The sequence below is a fragment of the Macrobrachium rosenbergii genome, chromosome 41 (genome assembly GCF_040412425.1).
Source record: "Macrobrachium rosenbergii isolate ZJJX-2024 chromosome 41, ASM4041242v1, whole genome shotgun sequence".
NCBI classification, from domain to species: Eukaryota; Metazoa; Arthropoda; class Malacostraca; order Decapoda; family Palaemonidae; genus Macrobrachium; species Macrobrachium rosenbergii.
In genome coordinates, this window is record NC_089781.1 from 90,542,988 (window position 1) to 90,565,487 (window position 22,500).

Consider the following 22,500-nt stretch of genomic DNA (forward strand, 5'->3'; position numbering starts at 1 on the left):
ATATACACATACAGACATATACATTTTGTACTAGAACGCAATCGCACGCATGCATTATGTCAGTCCTTGCAACAACCAGTTGTCAATTATAGTGACTAAAAATTTCTGGTTGGTTGGGCGAAATTACTGCAAAGTGCGTAATAGCCCATAAGCTCTCAGCTATCGGAGTTCATAATGAAAGCGGGATGGTGCAAAACAGAGCATGTTTCGCTTTTTAAGCGCATTCAACATCATTATGATAACAGAGTGAAGCGAAGCAGCATCCCTTCGGCCCCTATCTGCAGTCCCTTTCATTCCTTTTAATGCCATTCAACTTGCTATCCGCCTCTCCTAACAATCATTTTGAGTGCAAAAGATTCTCCTCCTTGTTACACCTTTCAGACCTTCCTCTTAATTTCCTTTCCAGTGCTTTGCCTTTGTCCTAAACTCTGTATATTCCATTCCATTGTCCTGTGGATAATAGTCTGTAAATGCCATCCAACGAAACTTTGAACCAAAATCCTACGCTCGATTAATATCCGCCTAAGGCACCGAACGACCAACATTGTTTGGTTTTGCTTCGGACGAAAGTTTAATGAAAGTTGTTTTAGTCCAGGTCATTAATCGGTGCCGACGGTCTCTCTCTTATGTTCAGGTGAAATAAATTTAAGCTTCGTGTTATTTTTTTTCAAGATGAGGAGATTTGTAGGTAAAACGTTTTGCTTAGATCGTCAAAGTTTTCCTGATATATCTCAACGTGGCCAATCCGTCTTTGGCCTTTTGTTTTTACAGACAGAATTTAAAGAAAACAGGTTAAATGATGACCATATATCTTCACTTAGCCAGTTCGTTTGGTATTGGAAGAGTAACAAGGAGAAAAAGTTAAATAGTATTTGTTAGTATGAGACAACACTGGGCCATTGACATGAGTGAAAATGACCAGATAACTCTTTCCCTATTCTTCGATCCCCCTAGGGGGGACAGGGGTAGTGCCATCAGTGCACCTCACACGTTACACTGTTGGCATTACTCAAGCTTCTTTGTAGTGTCCCTTCGGCCACTAATTGCAACCCCTTTCATTCCTTTTACTGTACTTCCGTTCCTATTCTCTTTCCTCCATCTAACTTTCTACTCTCTCCTAACAATTATTTCAGTGCAACTGCGAGGTTTTCCTCTTATTACACCTTTCAAACCTTTCTATTCTCGATTTCCCGTTCAGCGTTGAATGACCTCATAGGTCCCAGTGCTTGGCCTTCGGACTAATTTTTGTATTCCATTCCCTATTCTTCGGCTGGAAAATCAAATATTGAAAAAATAGTATTGGGTAGTTAGAGAAGATGATATTCCATGGAGATATAAGGAAATTAGTCGTCTCTCATTCCTCCTTCAAGTGATAGTGTGACGAAAATGGCAGGTGCTGAAGAAAAGCAAAGACTTGGTATCACACTAGACGCCTCGTGTTGCAGTTCTCGTCGGTTGTAATCTTCTCTGCTTGTTGTCAATGTACGCCACTGGCCTAAATGACTTTCTAGGTCATTCTCGCTTATACTTCGTGTTACGATCTCTCTCTCTCTCTCTCTCTCTCTCTCTCTCTCTCTCTCTCTCTCTCTCTCTCTCTCTCTCTCATTATATCGTTTCACAATTTCTCACTTTCTCGTAAAGTCGTTCTATGATTCTCTCTCTCTCTCTCTCTCTCTCTCTCTCTCTCTCTCTCTCTCTCTCTCTCTCTCTCTCTCTCTCTCTCTTTTTCATAAATTCGTTTATGTTTCTCAATTTCTCTCTCTCTTCCTCATAAATTCGTTTTATGATTCTTCCTCTCTAAACTCTGTCTCTCTCTCTCTCTCTCTCTCTCTCTCTCTCTCTCTCTCTCTCTCTCTCTCTCTCATAAATTCATTTCACGATTCCTCCCTCTCTCGTAAACTCATTTTACGATCTCTCTCTCTCTCTCTCTCTCTCTCTCTCTCTCTCTCTCTCTCTCTCTCTCTCTCTCATAAATTCTTTTCACGATTTGTCCTCCTGTAAACTCATTTACGATCTCTCTCTCTCTCTCTCTCTCTCTCTCTCTCTCTCTCTCTCATAAATTCTTTTCACGATTTGTCCCTCTCTCGTAAACTCATTTTACGATCTCTCTCTCTCTCTCATTTTCTCTCTCTCTCTCTCTCTCTCTCTCTCTCTCTCTCTCTGAATTCTCTCTGATTCCTCCCTCTCTCCTAAACTCACTTTACGATCTCTCTCTCTCTCTCCTAAACTCTCTCTCTCTCTCTCTCTCTCTCTCTCTCTCTCTCTCTCTCTCTCTCTCTCTCTCTGGTCAGTGTAGTATTACATCTTTCTCACATTTCTCTATTTTTTCTGTCTGACCCTTCTTTTTATTTGTTTTTCAGCCGAGACTGATGAAGATGAAAGAGAAACGGAACATGGATTTGCTTTCGATGAACGCAGGAAAATTAAATGAAGCTGTTTATTTCCAACCCCGCCCCCCATTTTTTTTAATTCTCAGGGGCGGAAACGAAAAGACCCATTTTATTTCCTCCCAGAAATTTTAGTGATGCACTAAAATGGACTAAGCAGCTCCATTTTTAAACAAAATTTTTGAGGTATTTGTCTCTTTTTTTTTTTTTTCCTATGATTTTCCTATCGTCAATATTAGGTAACACTCACACGGTCTCCTACGAGTGGGACCTTAGAATTGGACTTGGCTTTCTCCTGAGCAGCCCTTTTCTTTTCTTTTAAAGAAGGGGTGATTGTGTAGTGCCGGACCCCTTCCATATTCATTTCAGTGTATTTTGAGTTTTATCCCACCGCCAAATAGATGTGACTCCCTTCACCCACCCATTTAGTTCACTTCTGCTATAACGTAGTAGTTGGTGGCGCTTCTGCACTCTCGTGTGTTGTTGGTTTATTTTTTAAAAATGTACATTTTTATTTATTTATTTGTGCCTGGTTATCTGTCCACACGATATCTCAAAAAAACTATATCTGTCAAATTCTGTGGATGGATAGAGTTTCGAACTAGAGAATATTAATTAGATTTTGAATTGGACCGTAATTCGGAGGCAAACCCGGGTTGTTTTGCTTACACGAGTGTTGGCAGAGTTATAATTTCTCCGTATAGTTTGTATTCTTTTATCCTATTTCATATTATAGGTACAATTTAATGTATATATTATATATATAATATATTATATATATAATATATATCTATGTGTGTATATGTATATTAATAATAATAAAACTACTATCCTTCACACCCTAACTTTTAGCACGTGAGCAACAAATCGAAAATAGCAATAGCATCATTACTCGTTGTCTGTCGTCATACGATGCCAATTAGTGATTTCCCAGCGGAGACTGAAAGGGGGAACACGCGCCGATATTTCTGGTCCTGCAGCCATGCAATCATGTATCTGTGCCCCATGTTATTTTCATTTTACCTCTATTACTGTCCGTAAGAGGGGGTAGTGCTGTCAGTGCACCTCACGTGGTTCACCGTAGGCATTACTAAAGCATGTTTGCAGGGTAACTTCGGCTCATAGTTGCATCCACTTTTTTTTTAGCCTTTTACTTGACCTACATTCTTGCTTCATTTCTTCAGTTTTGCTGTCCAACTCCTGGATTATATCTCAGTGTAAATGTGGCGTTTTCTCCCCGTTCTACCATTAGAGCCTTCAGCTTCATCTTCTTTATTTATGTGTCTCTTTATCTTGCTTTCCAACCACTTCAGCCTCTTCTTTTCACTGTTTTAACCTCTGAATGGCCGAAAGTACCCCAGTTCTTGACTTCCCGGCAGGGGGTTAGTGCCGCAGTGCACCTCACGCGGTGCACTGTAGGCAATACTTAAGGTTCTTTACAGCGTCTCTTCGGCCTCTAGCTGCAACTCCTTTCGTTCCTTTTACTGTACCTCCGTTAGTATTCTCTTTCTTCCATCTTACTTTCCACCATCTCTAACAATTGTTTCATGGTGCAACTGCGAAGGTTTTCCTCCCATTACACCTTTCAAACCTTCTTAATGCCAATTTCCGTTTCAGCGCTGAATGACCTCATAGGTGCCAGCAATTGACCTTTGGCCTAAATTCTATATTCTCTATAATCTGTCCCAATTTTGACTTGACAGCTTTCAGTTTCGTAAATCAGTCTAATAGAAAGTCAGTATTGTGATCGTTTCACAGTCCATTCTTCGGTCAGTCACCCATAGATCCTGAATATTTGTAAACTTAGTGTGATGAGAGTTCAGTGCGATTAAAATTCATGTATTTTATCCAGCGGGGAGTTTCATCTTTGTTAAAGGTCGTGCTCCTTCGCCATCTCCGGAATGGGGCTTTGTCAAAGGTCGTGCTCCTTTGCCGTTCCTGGAATGAGGCTTTGTCAAAGGTCGAGCTCCTTTGCCGTCTCCGGAATGGGCTTTGTCAAAGGTCGTGCTCCTTTGCCGTCTCTGGAATGGGGCTTTGTCAAAGGTCGTGCTCCTTTGCCGTCTCCGGAATGGGCTTTGTCAAAGGTCGTGCTCCTTTGCCGTCCCTGGAATGGGGCTTTGTCAAAGGTCGTGTTCCTTTGCCGTCCCTGGAATGGGGCTTTGTCAAAGGTCGTGTTCCTTTGCCGTCCCTGGAATGGGGCTTTGTCAAAGGTCGTGATCCTTTGCCATCTCCGGAATGGGGCTTTGTCAAAGGTCGTGCTCCTTTGCCGTCTCTGGAATGGGGCTTTGTCAAAGGTTGTGCTCCTTTGCCGTCTCTGGAATGGGGCTTTGTCAAAGGTCGTGCTCTTTTGCCGTCCCTGGAATGGGGCTTTGTCAAAGGTCGTGATCCTTTGCCATCTCCGGAATGGGGCTTTGTCAAAGGTCGTGCTCCTTTGCCGTCCCTGGAATGGGGCTTTGTCAAAGGTCGTGTTCTTTTGCCATCCCTGGAATGGGGCTTTGTCAAAGGTCGTGCTCCTTTGCCGTCCCTGGAATGGGGTTTTGTCAAAGGTCGTGTTCCTTTGCCGTCCCTGGAATGGGGCTTTGTCAAAGGTCGTGTTCTTTTGCCATCCCGGAATAGGGTTTTGTCAAAGGGCTTTGCCGTCTCTGGAATGGGACTTTGTCGTTGTGCTCCTTTGCCGTCTCTGGAATGGGGCTTTGTCAAAGGTCGTGTTCTTTTGCCGTCTCCGGAATAGGGTTTTGTCAAAGGTCGTGCTCCTTGCCGTCTCTGGAATGGGACTTTGTCAAAGGTTGCCTTGCCGTCCCTGGAATGGGGCTTTGTCAAAGGTTGTGCTCCTTTGCCGTCCCGGAATGGGGCTTTGTCAAGGTCGTGTTCCTTTGCCGTCCCTGGAATGGGGCTTTGTCAAAGGGTTCTTTTTGTCTCCGGAATAGGGTTTTGTCAAAGGTCGTGCTCCTTGCCGTCTCTGGAATGGGACTTTGTCAAAGGTCGTGCTCTTTTGCCGTCTCTGGAATGGGGCTTTGTCAAAGGTCGTGATCCTTTGCCGTCTCCGGAATGGGGCTTTGTCAAAGGTCGTGCTCCTTTGCCGTCTCTGGAATGGGGCTTTGTCAAAGGTCGTGTTCCTTTGCCGTCTCCAGAATGGGGCTTTGTCAAAGGTCGTGTTCCTATTCCGTCTCCGGAATGGGGCTTTGTCAAAGGTCGTGCTCCTTTGCTGTCTCCGGAATGGGGCTTTGTCAAAGGTCGTGCTCCTTTGCCGTCTCCAGAATGGGGCTTTGTCAAAGGTCGTGTTCCTTTGCCGTTTGGGGCTTTGTCAAGTGCCATCCTGGAATGGGGCTTTGTCAAAGGTCGTGTTCCTTTGCTGTCTCCGGAATGGGGCTTTGTCAAAGGTCGTGCTCCTTTGCCGTCTCCGGAATGGTGCTTTGTCAAAGGTCGTGTTCCTTTGCCGTCTCTGGAATGGGGCTTTGTCAAAGGTCGTGTTCCTTTGCCGTCTCTGGAATGGGGCTTTGTCAAAGGTCGTGCTCTTTGCCGTCTCTGGAATGGGGCTTTGTCAAAGGTCGTGCTCCTTTGCCGTCTCTGGAATGGGGCTTTGTCAAAGATTGTGCTCCTTTGCCGTCTCCGGAATGGGGCTTTGTCAAAGGTCGTGCTCCTTTGCCGTCCTTCGAATGGGGCTTTGTCAAAGGTCGTGTTCCTTTGCCGTCTCTGGAATGGGGCTTTGTCAAAGGTCGTGCTCCTTTGCCGTCCCTGGAATGGGGTTTTGTCAAAGGTCGTGCTCCTTTGCCGTCTCTGGAACGAGGCTTTGACATAGGGTCGTACCCAAGGTCTTGGGACTTAGATCTTGGTCGTACCAGTATTCAGCAAATACTGTCGGAGTTTGCGCGTGTACGTGTTTGCGGTTTTCATCGACATTTCGCCGATCCCGCTGATTAATATATCGAATGATGATTATGAATGTTGATTATTCTCGTTTCTTTGCTTGTAAAATAATACCCACTGTAACTTTGCAATGGAGTAAGCAAGTTATTATTTTTGCTAAGAAATTGACAATCTCGTGAAAAACAGTTTGTGTAATAAAAATCCACAATTATGAAATAAACTGTATTGTTATGTAAAAGACAAAAGCAAAGGAATTTCGAACTCCTGAACACTGTTCAGGAACTCGAAAGTGTTTGCTTTTGTTTTACATAATAAAACAGTTTGCTATGTAATTTTGGATTATTATTATTATTATTATTATTATTATTATTATTATTATTATTATTATTATTATTAAAAAAGGGTTAAAGGTAAAATAGTGTTACTTTTCGGTGGGTACTGTGTAAAGTGTAATACTGTAGTTACTCGGTTCATTGTCGTTTTTTCTTTCCTTCTTCTGCGAAGCTTTGGTATTTGCTTCCTACCTCTGTTTTTCCTGACACATATCCTTCCTTCCTTTAAGAGCCCTGTGGCATCCTTAGTAGTTAAGCCTTTGCCTTTGCCATTTCCTGCTGTATTTCAGGCCTGGGTTGAAGAGAGAGAAAACAGGTTTCCCGTCTCATTGACCTTCAAAAAAAAAAAAAAAAAGATAAAATAAAAAAAAATTTTTTAAATTAAAAAAAAACGGAAAAGTCAGAATGTCGGAAACACAGACTTGTAATTCCGTTTAATTGACTCTTTAAAATGGGGTCTTTTGTTCTTTGGTCTTATTCGGAAAGAGGATTCTGTCGATGGTAGGATTTTTGGTTTTCTTGTAATTTAATGAGTCCAGAGATCAAGTGACTATTGGAAAAGAGTGGTTTGCCTTCTCTGTTCCTTCGATTGGGTAAGTTGAGAGAGAGAGAGAGAGAGAGAGAGAGAGAGAGAGAGAGAGAGAGAGAGAGAGATGGAATGTTATGACCCCTTTGTAAAGTTTATAAATGAGAGAGAGAGAGAATGTTATAAACCGTTTGTAAAGTTTAAAAATTAAGTATACGTTAGTTTAACCAGACCACTGAGCTGATTAACAGCTCTCCTAGGGCTGGCCCGAAGGATCAGACTTATTTTACGTGGCTAAGAACCAATTGGTTACCTAGCAACAGGACCTACAGCTTATTGTGGAATCCGAACCCCATTATAGCGAGAAATGAATTTTTATCACCAGAAGTAAATTCCTCTAATTCTTCATTGGCCGGCCAGAGACTCAAACGCGAGCCCAGCAGAGTGCTAGCCGAGAACTATACCGACCCATCCAACGAGGAGCTTGTAAAATTTATAAATGAGAGAGAGAGAGAGAGAGAGAGAGAGAGAGAGAGAGAGAGAGAGAGAGAGAGAGATGTTATGAATCGTCTGTAAAGATTATTATGTGAATAATTTCGGTCCTGGGAAACAGAATTATTAGATGATGATAAATATTTAAAGACCAACGCACACTAAGGTAGTCTGTTATTTCACTGTATTGTTCGACAACAGAACGAACCATAAAGTACCACATACCACTACCTCCGCCAATGCCAGCTTACTCGAAAGCGCATTTTTATCCACCAGATCCGGTTCGCCGTCGGGTTTCGCGTGAAATCAGAAAGGTTGGGATGATTTTCATGGTATCCATGTGGATGCATTTAGAAACATCACCTGTCGCCATTTATTAAAATAAAAAGTAATGGGAAGTAATTGTATCTAGAAATATCTTTTAAATTAAATGAGTTCTTCACTCGCTCAAAGGCTCCCCACCTCCCCCGCCACACACACACACACACAAACACACACACACGGAATTTAATTGATGCAAGTGGTTGCATTTAGGAACATGGCCCTAGCAACCCTGTTTAATAAAGATTTCATGGAACAGCAACTGAATCCAAATACATCTCACTTGCCGGAAATTCTAATTGAATTTACTTTAATAGAATTTCATTGAAATGCATCCTTATCGTTCTGCAATATCTTGCGGACAAACAGACGATCGTTTCATTTCTGTGCAGCTTCACTGGTGGGGATAAAATGTACGGTACAAAATAACGAATTTGATATTTCTCGTGACTAAAGGATACTTTGCACCAATATATTTTGACATAACCTCCGCCAACGCCTTCCCACGCTAAAACGCATTTTTATCCACCAGATCCGGTTCGCCGTCGGGGTTCGCGTGAAGTCTGAAAGGTTGGGAAGATTTTCATGATATTCATATAAATGCATTTAGAAACATCGCCAGCCAGCCCGAATTTAAAAAAAAAAGTAACGGAACAGTTATTGTATCCAAATATATCTGAAATTTAATGATTTCTTCACTCGTCCAAAGGCGTCCCGCCCTCACACACACACACACACACACACATACATACATACATACATTTAATTTTTATATATGGATACATACAGGAACGTGACCCTATCAGCCCTGTTTAATAAAGAATAAATGGAACAGCAACTGAATCCAAATATATCTCGTAAATTTAGTGAACTCTTCACTTGCCCATAATTTAGACTTAATTTAATTCAATAAAACTGGCTTACAATGCATCCATGTCGTTCTGCGATATCTTATGGACAAAAAAAAAAAAAAAACAAACCTGTTACCTCTGTCCTACTTCACTGGTTGAGGTAAAAAGTAAAGAATAACAAAATGTTATTGATACCCATTCCTGAACTGCAGAATGTTTAACACCCATATATTTCTGTGTGGGATAATCGTATAGTTTATATGTTGTAAAAATATGCTTACACAGTTCTATAAGTATTACCGAAGTACTGGCATTCTTATGTAGAATGTTGTGTGCAGCGTCCTTTGTTTTTTTATCCACGGTCTGAGGATTGTTATGCTGTAGAAGAGTAGATAAAGATAAAGTATGTGAGAAATTCCATGTATATCCAAAAGACTGCGTACTGAGTTTATACACTTACACATAGTTTTAAGTGAATATTTCTGTACGGGTAAATTGGTGAAGAATGACTCAAGGCATATATATATATATATATATATATATATATATATATATATATATATATATATATATATATATATATATATATACTGTATATATATGGCAAAAGGGTCTGTCTCTATGTTTGTATGCTGATAATCCTTTAATTTCTTTACCTTTTTCCTTTCTCCAAAGTCTTCTTCCCCTTTGCTCCACATCCCCCTCCCCTTCCCTCCCTCTCCACCTCTCCACCACCCCCTTCCAACTCTGCAATCGCAGCCGCTCATAATTATTAATAATATTAGCTCTATCGATTAACTTTTGGAAGTATGCTTTTTGCATGCAGAGCCTTAAAGAAAAAAAAGTTTGATTTCGGGAGCTTTGCTTGCACTGAACTGGAAACTTTAAGATGTGCCTTGGTTGAAATTGGAAATATGAAATGAAAGTTGGGAAATGTTCAAACAGAAGTTGAAACGAGAAGTTTTTGGGGGAGATTTATAAGTTCCGAAATTTTACTTTTCGGATTTCCTAGGTTTCCATTATTATGCATTTGATTTCACCAAGGTGTTCCGATAAATGAGAGAGAGAGAGAGAGAGAGAGAGAGAGAGAGAGAGAGAGAGAGAGAGAGAGAGAGAGATTTTGCAATGGGGACTTGATCATTTTTTCTCTCGTGTTGATCTTCTCAAAGGAATAATTTTGACGAAACAAAATACCAAAGCCTCTTTATTCACGAATTACCACAAACACGATCCGTCTATAGTCGTCTATCTGAACAGAATCTCATTATTGCATTTTAATGGAATTAAAATAACAAAGGCCTCTTTTATTTTTAATGAATGAATTCCCAATGACACCACCAGAGCCGAAGGGCCATCATTCTGTTTGTCACTAGAAACGTGTAATTTACAGTAAAGCCTTGGATGAATATATGTAGGCTTTGACAGGGATCAGTCAGGTATTCGTCCTTTTGTCATCATAACTCTCGTAATTAGAGACAGTAATTAGTACTTGAAGGGAAATCCAGTAATTAGTAAGGGGAGTGAACCTTGATGCAGGTCGCATTAAACCAAACGCTCTATTAATAAAAGAATATATAAAAAATTTTTAAACGCTTTTATTAAAATGCACTAAAAAAGCAAAAAATAATTTTCTGAGACACACCGGGATTTTCTTACAATTAATCACATCTACACAAATAAAAGCGTGGGCGCCAAACATGGAAGGAAATGCTACAAGAAAATAAATAAATTTTCTTTATTTCTTGTAACATTCCATTCCATGTTCGGCGCCCACGCTTTTATTCTTATAGCTATGATTAATTGTAAGAAAATCCTGGTGTGTCTCAAAAAAATATTTTTCACTTTTTAGTGCATTTGAATAAAAGCGTGTTTAATTTTATTTTTTTTTAGTTACAAGATTTGACTCAGACAAACAGACAAAAAAGCAAGCTAAATAAAAGCATAGAATAATGAAAAGAGTCTGACTGTCCTTTGGCGACTCCTCCGGGAAGATCTTTGACGTAACAGTTTTGCGTAAGGAAGAAAAACTGGCATTACCTCCTCCGCGTGAATGGCGAAAATTGGGTTTATTTATTCTCTCTTCTTTGTATCTCATGTTTTCTGTTCGGTCGTCTTGTCTGTCTTTCCTGGTTTCGCAACTCGTACCGAGATCAGAGTATTATGCAACTGTCCTATTTCTCCATATTTTCATTTCCTTTCCTCCTCTAAACCACATCTCCTCCTCCTCCCCCTCTTCCTCCTTCTTCTCCTCCTCCTTCTTCTTCTCCTTCTCCTCCTCTCCCAGTTTCTGGTTCTATTTATTTTTTTCCTCTTTCCACTTGGCCTGTTTACACAGTTGTCAGGAAATCTGCAGGAAACGCTGTCGGCAGGACGCGTAAGTATTTTCCGATAGTCAACTTCTTGTGATTATTGCCGGCATGCTTCCGTGCCACTTGCAGATAGCAAGTTTAAAGAAAAGGAAAACTCATTTGGAAGTCGTCTCCGAAGGCTAGAGTTTTTGAATTGATGTCAGAATTTTGAGACCCGTTTTGTTAGGTGGAGAGAGAGAGAGAGAGAGAGAGAGAGAGAGAGAGAGAGAGAGAGAGGCAGCAGACATGCGCAATTAGTTGGAATTTTTTTTTGCTCAGATTTGTTTTTTTTTAAATATCTATTTAAATATCTGGATTACCTGGGAGAGAGAGAGAGAGAGAGAGAGAGAGAGAGAGAGAGAGAGAGAGAGAGAGAGAGAGAGACAGAGGCAGCAGACATTGCAATTAGTTGGAATTTTTTTGCTCAGATTTTTTTTTTTTAATATCTATTTAAATATCTGGATTACCTGGGGAGAGAGAGAGAGAGAGAGAGAGAGAGAGAGAGAGAGAGAGAGAGAGAGAGAGAGAGAGAGAGAGGCAGCAGACATGCGCAATTAGTTGGAATTTTTTTTTGCTCAGATTTGTTTTTTTGAAATATCTATTTAAATATCTGGATTACCTGGAGAGAGAGAGAGAGAGAGAGAGAGAGAGAGAGAGAGAGAGAGAGAGAGAGCAGCAGACATGCACAATTAGTTGGAATATTTTTTCCTCAGAATTTTTTTAATTATCTAGAGTATGTGGAGAGAGAGGGGCGGGGGCAGCAGACATGCACAATTAGTTGGAATATTTTTTGTTCAGATTTGTTTTTTTTTTAATCATCCAGATTATGAGAGAGAGAGAGAGAGAGAGAGAGAGAGAGAGAGAGAGAGAGAGAGAGAGAGAGGTGGACATACGTACATAATCAGTTAATGATTCCTTTATTTTACACATATCTTTGGAATTATCAAGATTATGTGACGAATTTCATTAAGCATTATTAAAGAGAAATAGCTATAACAATTATATGACTCTTGCATCAATAATTGGGCCTTTTGTTTGCAATATAAAGTTTACAACTGTGATGATGATACTATGCCAGATTATTCAGTCAAATCCGGAGAGAGAGAGAGAGAGAGAGAGAGAGAGAGAGAGAGAGAGAGAGAGAGAGAGAGAGAGAGAATCTGAATGATTTTGCTGAAATCAAACCTGAGTAAGAAAGAACAAAATATTTATTAATATAAATCAAGTCTGTCCCCTTACTTTTTCAAAATGATTCTGGTTGACAGAGTTATAGTTTTAAAATAAAATATAATATTGAGCAATAAAATTTTTTTCCTTCCAAAAAGTCATTTTAAAATCTATATTAAATTTGACAACCAATGACAAAATAATTTAGACATAAACTCACTTAAAATTCTTAAAAAAAAAATGGGTCACAATGGTGCCCAAAAGTTTGAGGAGAAAAATAGTTTATAGGTAGATTGAAGAAGAACGGGGATAATATCATAAAGGTCATTATAATGTTTTCTTTCTTAACTTTATGTATTGTTCCTTTTCATCTTTTTGAAACCGTGGAGATATTCACGTGAAGAATTTTCCTTGGAATTTGATATAAGACTGACAGTCATTCTCTGACATAAAAAATGAAAGAGAATTCTTAACTTTGCAGGATACCCCTGTGAGAAATCCATGTTGAATATTTCTTTTCATCAGAGCTATGTCTGTAGAAGATTGAATTTTTACTTTTTATTTGAGAGGGTTCGCTTTTGGTTTTCAGTTTTACATAGGGAGACTCCATTTTTTTCATTATTACACAAGAGATGTCATTTTTGCTTTTCATTATTACATAAGAGGCTTTCTTTTATTTGTTGTTCATTATTACATAAAAGAGGTGTTTTGTTTTTGCTTTTCATTGTTGCGTAAGAGACTTCTTTTGTGTAGCCTTTCAGTATTACATAAGAGACTTAATATTTTTTTTGCTTTTCATTATTACATAAGAGGATTCTATATGTTTTTCATTATTGCATAAGAAACTTTTTCCTTGCTTTTCATTATTACATAAGAGACTACTTTTTTTGCTTTTCATTATTACATAAGAGACTACTTTTTTTGCTTTTCATTATTACAGAAAGACTTTTTTTCTTTGCTTTTTATTATTACATAAGAGACTTCTATTTTTTTTGCTTTTCATTCTTACATAAGAGACTTCTTTTTGCTTTTCATTATTACATAAGAGACTTCTTTTGTGGCACACTTATTTATGATTCACACGTGCTTATTTATGAGCTGGGTTCAATATTGGAGACGCGAGATTTGCATTGCAGGTGCCGAATAAGTAATAAGCTGTCAGAATGCGAGATGACTCCGTCTGTCAGGAGTCTTGCAGGAATGCTGCTTGAGACCCCCTCTCTCTCTCTCTCTCTCTCTCTCTCTCTCTCTCTCTCTCTCTCTCTCTCTCTCTCTCAAAGAAAGCGTCGCCGTTATCCCATGCCAAGTTTTTAATGTATTCCGAGATGAGGGGGAGTGGTGTTAGGGAAGGGGGAGGGAATTACGCGTTATTTTTGTTGCACTTGCTCTTCCTAATACAGCTGTGATGCCATAACTCCCTTGTGGCAGCTTGAAAGCATAATGTGTTCGTTCATTATCGAACATAATGCTTAAATAGAGTTTTTACTTTTTATTGTACTCTAACGTATCTGTGCAAGTGAATAAATCTTTTTTTTTTTTTTCCTGTTTAATTTCAACGTAAAGTCGTTTTTTCCCCCTCATTAATTTTAACGTATCTGTACAAGTGATCGCCGAAGATACAGTTATAGCAACCCACTACCTTTATATCATTAAGGTTGAGAGAGAGAGAGAGAGAGAGAGAAAAAAAAAGAGGGGGCTTCTGACCCCGAAGGAACCTTTGGAATTCGCACCTTGATTCAGTTTTCCAAAGCTGGCAATCTTCCGTTTTGCCAGAAGCGAAGTTTAACTAAACTTTTAGTTTTCTGTAAAAGAAAACTACTGAGTGGTTAAAGTTTTATTGGCCGCGGCTCTTACAGCATTATACCGACACCACCGAAAGATAGCTCTGTATTCGGAGGTCTTGATTATACGCTGTACAGAAAACTCGATTGCGCCTAAGAAACTTCGACGCATTTTTAACTTATTTTCGTCTTCGATTTTTATTTTTCTGGTTTCCATCGGCCCTAAGGTCATTAGTCACCCGTGTTAATGGCCCGTAAAACAAACTTTCCCTCGCCTTAATCCCCTTAAAAAAATAAATGAAATATAATTCTGGGGATATTCTGGTTCGTGTAACGTTACCTGCGCTTGATAAATTTACCAGTTTTGCTACTCATGCTCCTTTTACATAATTTTCCGCTCTTGGTACGGGGAGCATTATTTTTTTACCAATTATTCGTGATAGGTATCGTAATCGTTTGGCTTCAAAAGTAGAGAACATTATCTTACAACCTACGCAGTGAAAAAGAACTTGGACTGAATTTTGAAATTTACGTCATTTCAGTAAAGTCTCTATTTTGAAGGCAGTTATTTTTTTTGTTTGGTCATGCGGGAACTGACTGCGAAAAAATACTTTATTTTTTTTATCTCGAAATATCAGATTATTTTAGAATTGCGTGACTTTTATCGTACATTTTCATATTTTACGTCTTTCTTGTTTCTTACCCGGCTCCGTGGAGGTATGCTTTGCAAATTCACCGTATATACAAATTTCGGTAGTGATTCACATTCATAAAGATATCGAGGTATGTTATCTTTAAGTCCTTTGTAATTTTAGCACTATTTACAGAGCCTATTCAGTTTTTAGTATTAAAATATTTTTGGACATATTGTGGTGTGTTTTCTTCAAGTTAATAATAATAATAATAATAATAATAATAATAATAATGCATTTAGAAGGAAAATGGCACTCTATATGCCATTGAGCTTACATTGCCATATGGCGTTAAGGGTGCCATTCTTTTCAGAGAAGTTTGCCTTAAAGAAGGGCTTATTCCAGTAATAATAATAAATAATAATAATGATAATAATGGTATTAACTGCTAAAATTCACAGCGTTATGAAAAATTTAATCGCGCGTCAAGCTTATTCATCATCATCATCATCGCCTCCGGGGGCCTCTGTTAAATTCCGCTACTCATGTCTTCCCTATTTTTGTATTTCCACAAAACTCCATTCATCCACAGACTCTAGTCTCACGATTCTCATCAGAGTAGGCTGGGTCCTTCAGTTCGTCTTGTGCCCAAGGGAGCCCCGCTGACATTAACACGTAATATTTTCCCCGTTGGAAAACTGATCGATAAAAGTAATTATTTTCTTATAAGTAATGTTGTTGTATGTCTCGTTTATCTGACGAGAGCTTGAAGTCTAATAATTTTTTTTTTTCCCACAGGTTTGTTTGCTGTGTGGTAAACGGTTAAGAGAAGTGGCGTTAGCTGGTGGGTTCCGGTAAGGTTGCAGGTCTTTTCTTACCCGAAAGTATTACTGCGATATGTCCTGTTTGGTTTGGCGCTACCCTCAACTAAGGGGGAAAAGTGAGATATATATATATATATATATATATATATATATATATATATATATATATATATATATATATATATATATATATATATATACACACATTATATATATTTACAAATATATATATATATATATATATATATATATATATATATATATATATGTGTGTGTGTGTGTGTGTGTGTGTGTGTGTATACATAAAAGGGGGGAGGGGCCACTTCCTCATGTCTAGACAATTACCCAAAATCAGAAAGCACTGCCCTTCTGACCCCAACTCCTTCAAAGGAGAAAGACGCTTGTAATTTTTAATATCCCTTTTTTTAATTAACTAAACCTAATTTAATTTTCTGGGCTTCCAGCGCTAATCATAAAAGTAAACTGAAAAAATTCTTTGTGATCCATGATGAAGTGGGCTGCTGAAACTCAAGTTGCATTGACTTTGATCTTGAGAGATTAAAGCCAAATTTGAAGTTTGGCTTTTCAGTATAATCTTGGAGTCTTGTGATTTGAAAAAGAATCTTTTCTTGAGGGGGAAAAAAAGTCCGTGTATTGTCATGATTTTCCAAATAACACTCAAATTTTCGTTTTATATTTTTCTTAAAGATTAAGATGATTAATGCCATTGTGTACCGAACTTTGTAATGGGGTCCCAGTAATTAGACGAACTTGCTAGGTCAAACCACCCACACACACACACACACACACACACACACACACACACACACACACACACACACACGATGATGCCTCCATGTTGTCAGCAAGCATTTTGGGATGCGATCGCTCGGCCCATACTCCTCTTCACCCAGACTTTGACGTAGCACGTTCGACTAAATACTGGGCACCTACTACTTTGCCTTTGTCAACATAAGGACAACGGCATTTAACAGAGCTAGCTTAGATCCCTTCCCCTCGCTTTAGAATAGAATATTGCACCTTGCTGATGAGGCAAGTGGCATAAACACTAGACACACGGTCTTGTTTTATGAATATATATAGTATATATATGTGTGTGTGGTGATGATATATACAAATATATAAATATATATATATATATACATATATGTGTTTGTGTAATATATATATCTATATATATATATATATATATATATATATATATATATATATATATATATATATATATATATATATATATTATATATAATGTATGTATGTATATACAGTATATATACATACGTACATATAAACATCCACATTAACATTAACAGTAGAAACTGATGAGTGTTTTCTCCCTAATGGAGCCATACCAGCTTAAGTTTATCAGTAATGTCACTCCGTCTCTTGAAAACCTTCTCAGTTTGGGAATGTTCTACTGACTCATCGCTGCGACATCTTCGCCTCGGTATGTTGATGACGTTGTTTGTTTATTAAGTTACCAAATGGAGCCTGAATTTGAAGGATCTCGTTTTTGAAAGATTTTCCTTATTTTTGTTTTGCTAGTTTTTTTTTCAAATTTGAAAGATGAATTTGATAAATGACCTGTTTTCTTTATTTAGATTCCCATGTTAACTTAATCTCTAAAAAAGATTTACGTTTCTTGCTCTTAAATATGCAATTAGACCGGTGAACTTTTCGTTTCGTTAGTATCTTTTACATTGAAAGGCACATTTGATAAATGATATATTTTCTAATTGAGATTCCCATGTTAAATTGATCTCACATTAAGATTTTCATGTCTTGCTCTTGAATATGCAATTAAATCTGTGAATTTGAACAGCAAAAAAAAAAAAAAAAAAATCAAGTGGCACCAAAACAGCAGGTGGGTATGCCTACCCTGCTATCTTTTGTTTACTTCAGTTTCTGCACACTGGTGTTGGACTTCTGTCTCACTCAGACGAGAGTTATTATCTTGGTTCTGTCATACCAGAGTCTGTCTCACTCAATCGTGCTACTGTCTGTGTTCTGTCCTACCCGCACTTAAAGATTACAATCTTTCAATATAGGATGTACTGTTACTTAAAGGATTTAATATTTTACATACGCTCGTTTCCCGGAATCTTCTGTTGAAGGCCGTTTAACTGTCTCTCTCTCTCTCTCTCTCTCTCTCTCTCTCTCTCTCTCTCTCTCTCTCTCTCTCTCTCTCTCACACACACACATTTTAAGGATGATGCACAAGATGCAGAGAAATCGCTCTCTCTCTCTCTCTCTCTCTCTCTCTCTCTCTCTCTCTCTCTCTCTCTCTCTCTCTCTCGTATTTTAAGGATGATACACAAAGTACAAAGTAATTGGCACAAAATACAGAGAAATTGGTCCTCTCTCTCTCTCTCTCTCTCTCTCTCTCTCTCTCTCTCTCTCTCTCTCTCTCTCTCTCTCTCTCTCTCTCTCTCTCGTATTTTAAGGATGATACACAAAGTACAGAGAAATTGGCACAAAATACAGAGAAATTAGTCCTCTCTCTCTCTCTCTCTCTCTCTCTCTCTTGTGTGCTGTGATTAATCATAACCATTTGCTCGCGTGTCTCGTTACGTTACGCCAGTATCATTTTCATCATCTTTGGATGATGTCGATATTTTTGTAACCAGACTTGGGACCTTGCTTGTGACATTGGTAAACTGGTCGATTGTATTTTTATGTCGTTTGTTATCGTGGTTATTATTCTTATAGTTAATGAGGTGATTAATACGTTATAGAATTACCGCTGGGTATGTTGTAGATAGATTTAAACTGATGATTACAACCAACGCGATTTTGAACTTAGCAGTATTGTATTTAGTTGTATTAAAAACACTAAATTTCTTGAAAAAACATATTACTGATATATTTTTAACTAAATTCTCTCGTTCATTATTCATTCGTGATTTTAAATTTATCAATAATATATCCAGTGGTAATCACAACAAAAACTACAATTCCTGAAGCTGATATTTATAAAACACTTTTTAACTAAATAACCTTATTCACTGTTCATTTGACCTGGATATTATTCTTTGGGGTGCAGCTCCTTACTGAATTGGCAGGAAGAGCCCAAAGGCCCACATCAGGCCTCTTACCCCCCTTTCAAGGCCATACCGCTCCAACCATTATCCAAACCGAAGCTCAACCTGGCCAAGTCACCAAAAGTTTGGCGGAAGCAATTGGAAACATTCGAGATTGCAACCACCTCCTTGTGTATATACAGTTTATATATATACATTATTTATATATATGTATATATATATATACATATTCTACTATATAAATTATATATGTATATAATTATTTTAATATATTCTCGACGTCTTGGTGGTCGTTCGGATGTTTGAATAAAAAATGGTAAGATGCCAAAAATTAATAAAAGAGATTCGAAAAAATTGTATTTAACAGAATGTTTGCATCTTAGCCTAAACAACCAGTCATTTTTGGGCATTAAGGAACAGTACATGAAAATAGAGTAGTTTAGAGTAGTGACAATAACAACAGCAAATAGCAACGTCACTAATGGTGATAAAAGTGAAAATAAATATTGGCTGTTTTCAACTTTGTTGAAACTTAATTGTAATATTAATAATCATCCACCACCATCATCATCATCATCATCATCAAAACTTTGTTGTTGTTTGTTACAGAGGTAGAAAAATGTTGACTAACTGCGCAGCATTTCTTGCTATTTTTAGCAAAGACGTAGATTATTGTTACAGTTGTTGTCGCTAGGCTATGCTGGCCTTATGCCTGTTTGGGTTTTTGCTTTTACGAGCAGCGTATAAAAAAAGAATAAAGGATTTTGTTAAATAAAATTGCGGAAATCTATTGGCTCATCAATTAGCAGATGCAGCGGTTACTTTGTAAAAGCTGATGGCACCTTTCATAGCTACAAATGGATGATTGGCTAAAGAGTTGTCATGTCGACTTTGAAGGTATTAGAAGCCTGAACGGTTTCAGAAGTTATATTTTTGATTGAGCTAAATCTCTTACTCATTTTTTATGTTGTTGGTCTTTAATGTATTGTATAAGTTTGAATCTCATTAGATTTGATTCTTTGGATAAGTTGATTGTGTTAGAATATTAAACGTTGGGTTTGGTTCAGTTTTGCTGTTAATCATCGTTGACAATGTAACTTCTTTATATCAAATTCTTTTCCGCTGATCAAGTCGATTCTTTCCTGCATATTCGAATGAAAACAAATTTCGTATTTTTTTATAATGTTTAAAGACGCAATTTTGCTTACAAAAGTGACCAATTCATTTTCGTCGGCCGTTCAACGCCTTACGGGCTTATTTTGAAACTTTCTACAAATTCTAATAAGTTAAACAGTCAAATTCCTTCGTTAGTGGGGGCTGATCCGTGACTAGCCAAAGGATGATGAAGGTGACAATTTGTATCGACGGAAGTGATGCCTAATGGAGATAATTCGCTCATTAACTGTTGCTGGATCCAAACGGATAATGATTTGATAATGTGGGCTGATAATATGCTGTGTGTTTTATGATATATGGATATGTAGTTACTACTTTCATTATTGCCTTCCGTTATGCATAAGATGTAAGCGTAATAGTCCAATTCATATGCTTCGAAGAGGCCTTGGGTACATAATTATGACCTTTGGGACGTGGGTACGTGTGTGGTGAATTTGATGATGGTAACTGACTGTAAAACTCTCTCTCTCTCTCTCTCTCTCTCTCTCTCTCTCTCTCTCTCTCTCTCTCTCTCTCTCTCTCTCTCTCTAGTAAGTAGACAGTAAAATATCTTATTTTGGGTGATTTTATGAAGCTACTTGAGGATTAACACATAGGAAGATACTATATATATATATATATATATATATATATATATATATATATATATATATATATATATATATATATATATATATATATATATATATATATATATATATATATGTATATATATAGTATATATATTATATACTGTATATATATATATATATATATATATATATATATATATATATATACACATATATAATATATATGTGTGTATATATGTGTGTGTATATGTATATATATATATATATATATATATATATATATATATATATATATATATATATATATATAATTTGTATGTATGTACACCCACTGTAATTTCTAAACCTTTAACCTATAAAATCAAGAAGAGTACAACGCTCAAACTCATTTGTAGGTTCCAAGGCCTCCCAATCTAGCAACGGCTAATGCTGTGCTGATGACATCTAAAGAGATAAATTTCTTTGAAATAAATAAACAACATCAGGATCTAATGCCTCTTGATGACAAGAGATGTCCCTATCTGATGGATGGGTCACCGAAGCATTTGTAAAGTACTGTCGGTCGGCGATGTTAGGAATTTCTTCAGTGTTTAAAAAAAGAGAACGGAGTCATCTTGTAATGTCGTTGGGTTTAAGAGTGATTCATTTAAGGACATTGGCATGTGCTACACGGTGATACTGTTGATCTAGTCAGAGAGAGAGAGAGAGAGAGAGAGAGAGAGAGAGAGAGAGAATACATTTCAATGGTGATTTGTAGTCGTTCGGGCGTACAAGTAAAGGGAGGTGGTTTCGTGTTTTGAGCTCTCTCTCTCTCTCTCTCTCTCTCTCTCTCTCTCTCTCTCTCTCTCTCTCTCTCTATATATATATATATATATCTATCTCTATATTTATATATTACGTATATATATATATATATATATATATATCCATTTAATATATCCATAATATATCTATCTATATTTCTGTACATGTGAAATGGGCGGATCAGAAATTGATACAAATCAAAATCATTTACATCAACGGATATATTTTATATATGTATGCTATGCTTTTATTATTTGTATAATTTGCACTTCTAGGTACTTAATGTTTCATTGAAATACTCTTAAATTGCCCTTGGTGGTCTTGTATGAAGTAGTGTGTTATACTACTGTCAAAAGCGTATCTCGTGTGAGTTCCCTGTGCTTCTGTTAGTACTTTTCATGTGAAGGCTCATTAACGAGGTTCATAATACACATAATAACACTCTTATTTTGTTAATAACCACATATGTAATACATATATATTCATTATTTATTCTAGAGAGAGAGAGAGAGAGAGAGAGAGAGAGAGAGATTGAATAATGTTATTTGGGTTGACAGATTTTAGCACAAATCTCCCAGCCATTTTTAAAGGTCGTGGTGTTTTGATTGTTATGTAAGGATTCACTCTGATTTTATTTCTCATACACACTCACAACAAGATGTACTTAATATTAAGTTTACTTTAAATCGTGTCTTTCTCATTGCGAGAAGTTACCTGGAGGAGACGTCCTATCTTAGGTAGATGTAAACAGCAATTTGCAGTCATGCATTCAAGACAAACCTTGGATACTAAAGTTTATTTATAACAGCCAAGCAAACATTTTTTATTGAACATAAATAGAAATACCATTCAACTTGACACTCGTTGCAATAAGGGATCGTTAAGCCCTCTCCAAAATATTTTTTTTTCTGGTGGTGTCCATCGCATAAAAGGCGACATGAAACCTCGCCCGAGAGTTGGCAATTCACTGAATATCTCTTTGCGAGTCAGTTTACCGTCTGCCTTTATCCGTCACTGTCTGTCATGATAAGTAAGGACGTCAGCGTCCTTAATAGAGAGATGATCTCAGTGTTTCGTTCAAGTACGTTTAATCTTCGACCGAGATGATGATGATGAGGGAGGTTCAGGCAGGCCTTTGATGTTGGGGAAACACTTTGACAGAGAACCGAAACAATTTCAGACGTCTGCTCTTCTTCTGCGGACTCTACATGAAGATTCGACAGCTCCTGCCATTTTAAGAGATTCCTTGTTTGTCATGTTTGAATTTTGTCTTTTATCCATGTTTTAGAGTAATGACAGAATATTTGGGCTTTGATGTAATGTTTTGAATGCATTTATTCTTTCTTAATTGCTTGGCT

General features: G+C 37.6%; 2 protein-coding genes across 7 annotated transcripts in view; one reads left to right on the top strand and one right to left on the bottom strand.

The window, feature by feature from the left end:
* Nucleotides 1-22,500, top strand: part of LOC136826992 (prostaglandin E2 receptor EP2 subtype-like) — a 534,455-nt gene that overhangs the window by 384,470 nt on the left and 127,485 nt on the right. The gene's annotated exons all lie outside the window — the stretch shown is intronic.
* The window catches only part of LOC136827240 (serine/arginine repetitive matrix protein 1-like), a 70,838-nt gene continuing 52,762 nt past the window's right edge, over nucleotides 4,425-22,500 (bottom strand). Inside the window, exons 3-4 of the mRNA XM_067085013.1 lie at nucleotides 5,342-6,122; nucleotides 4,425-5,269 (exon numbers count right to left, since the gene is read on the bottom strand). Coding sequence (XP_066941114.1) covers nucleotides 4,425-5,269; nucleotides 5,342-6,122 — 1,626 coding nt within the window. The remainder of the gene's footprint in view (nucleotides 5,270-5,341; nucleotides 6,123-22,500) is intronic.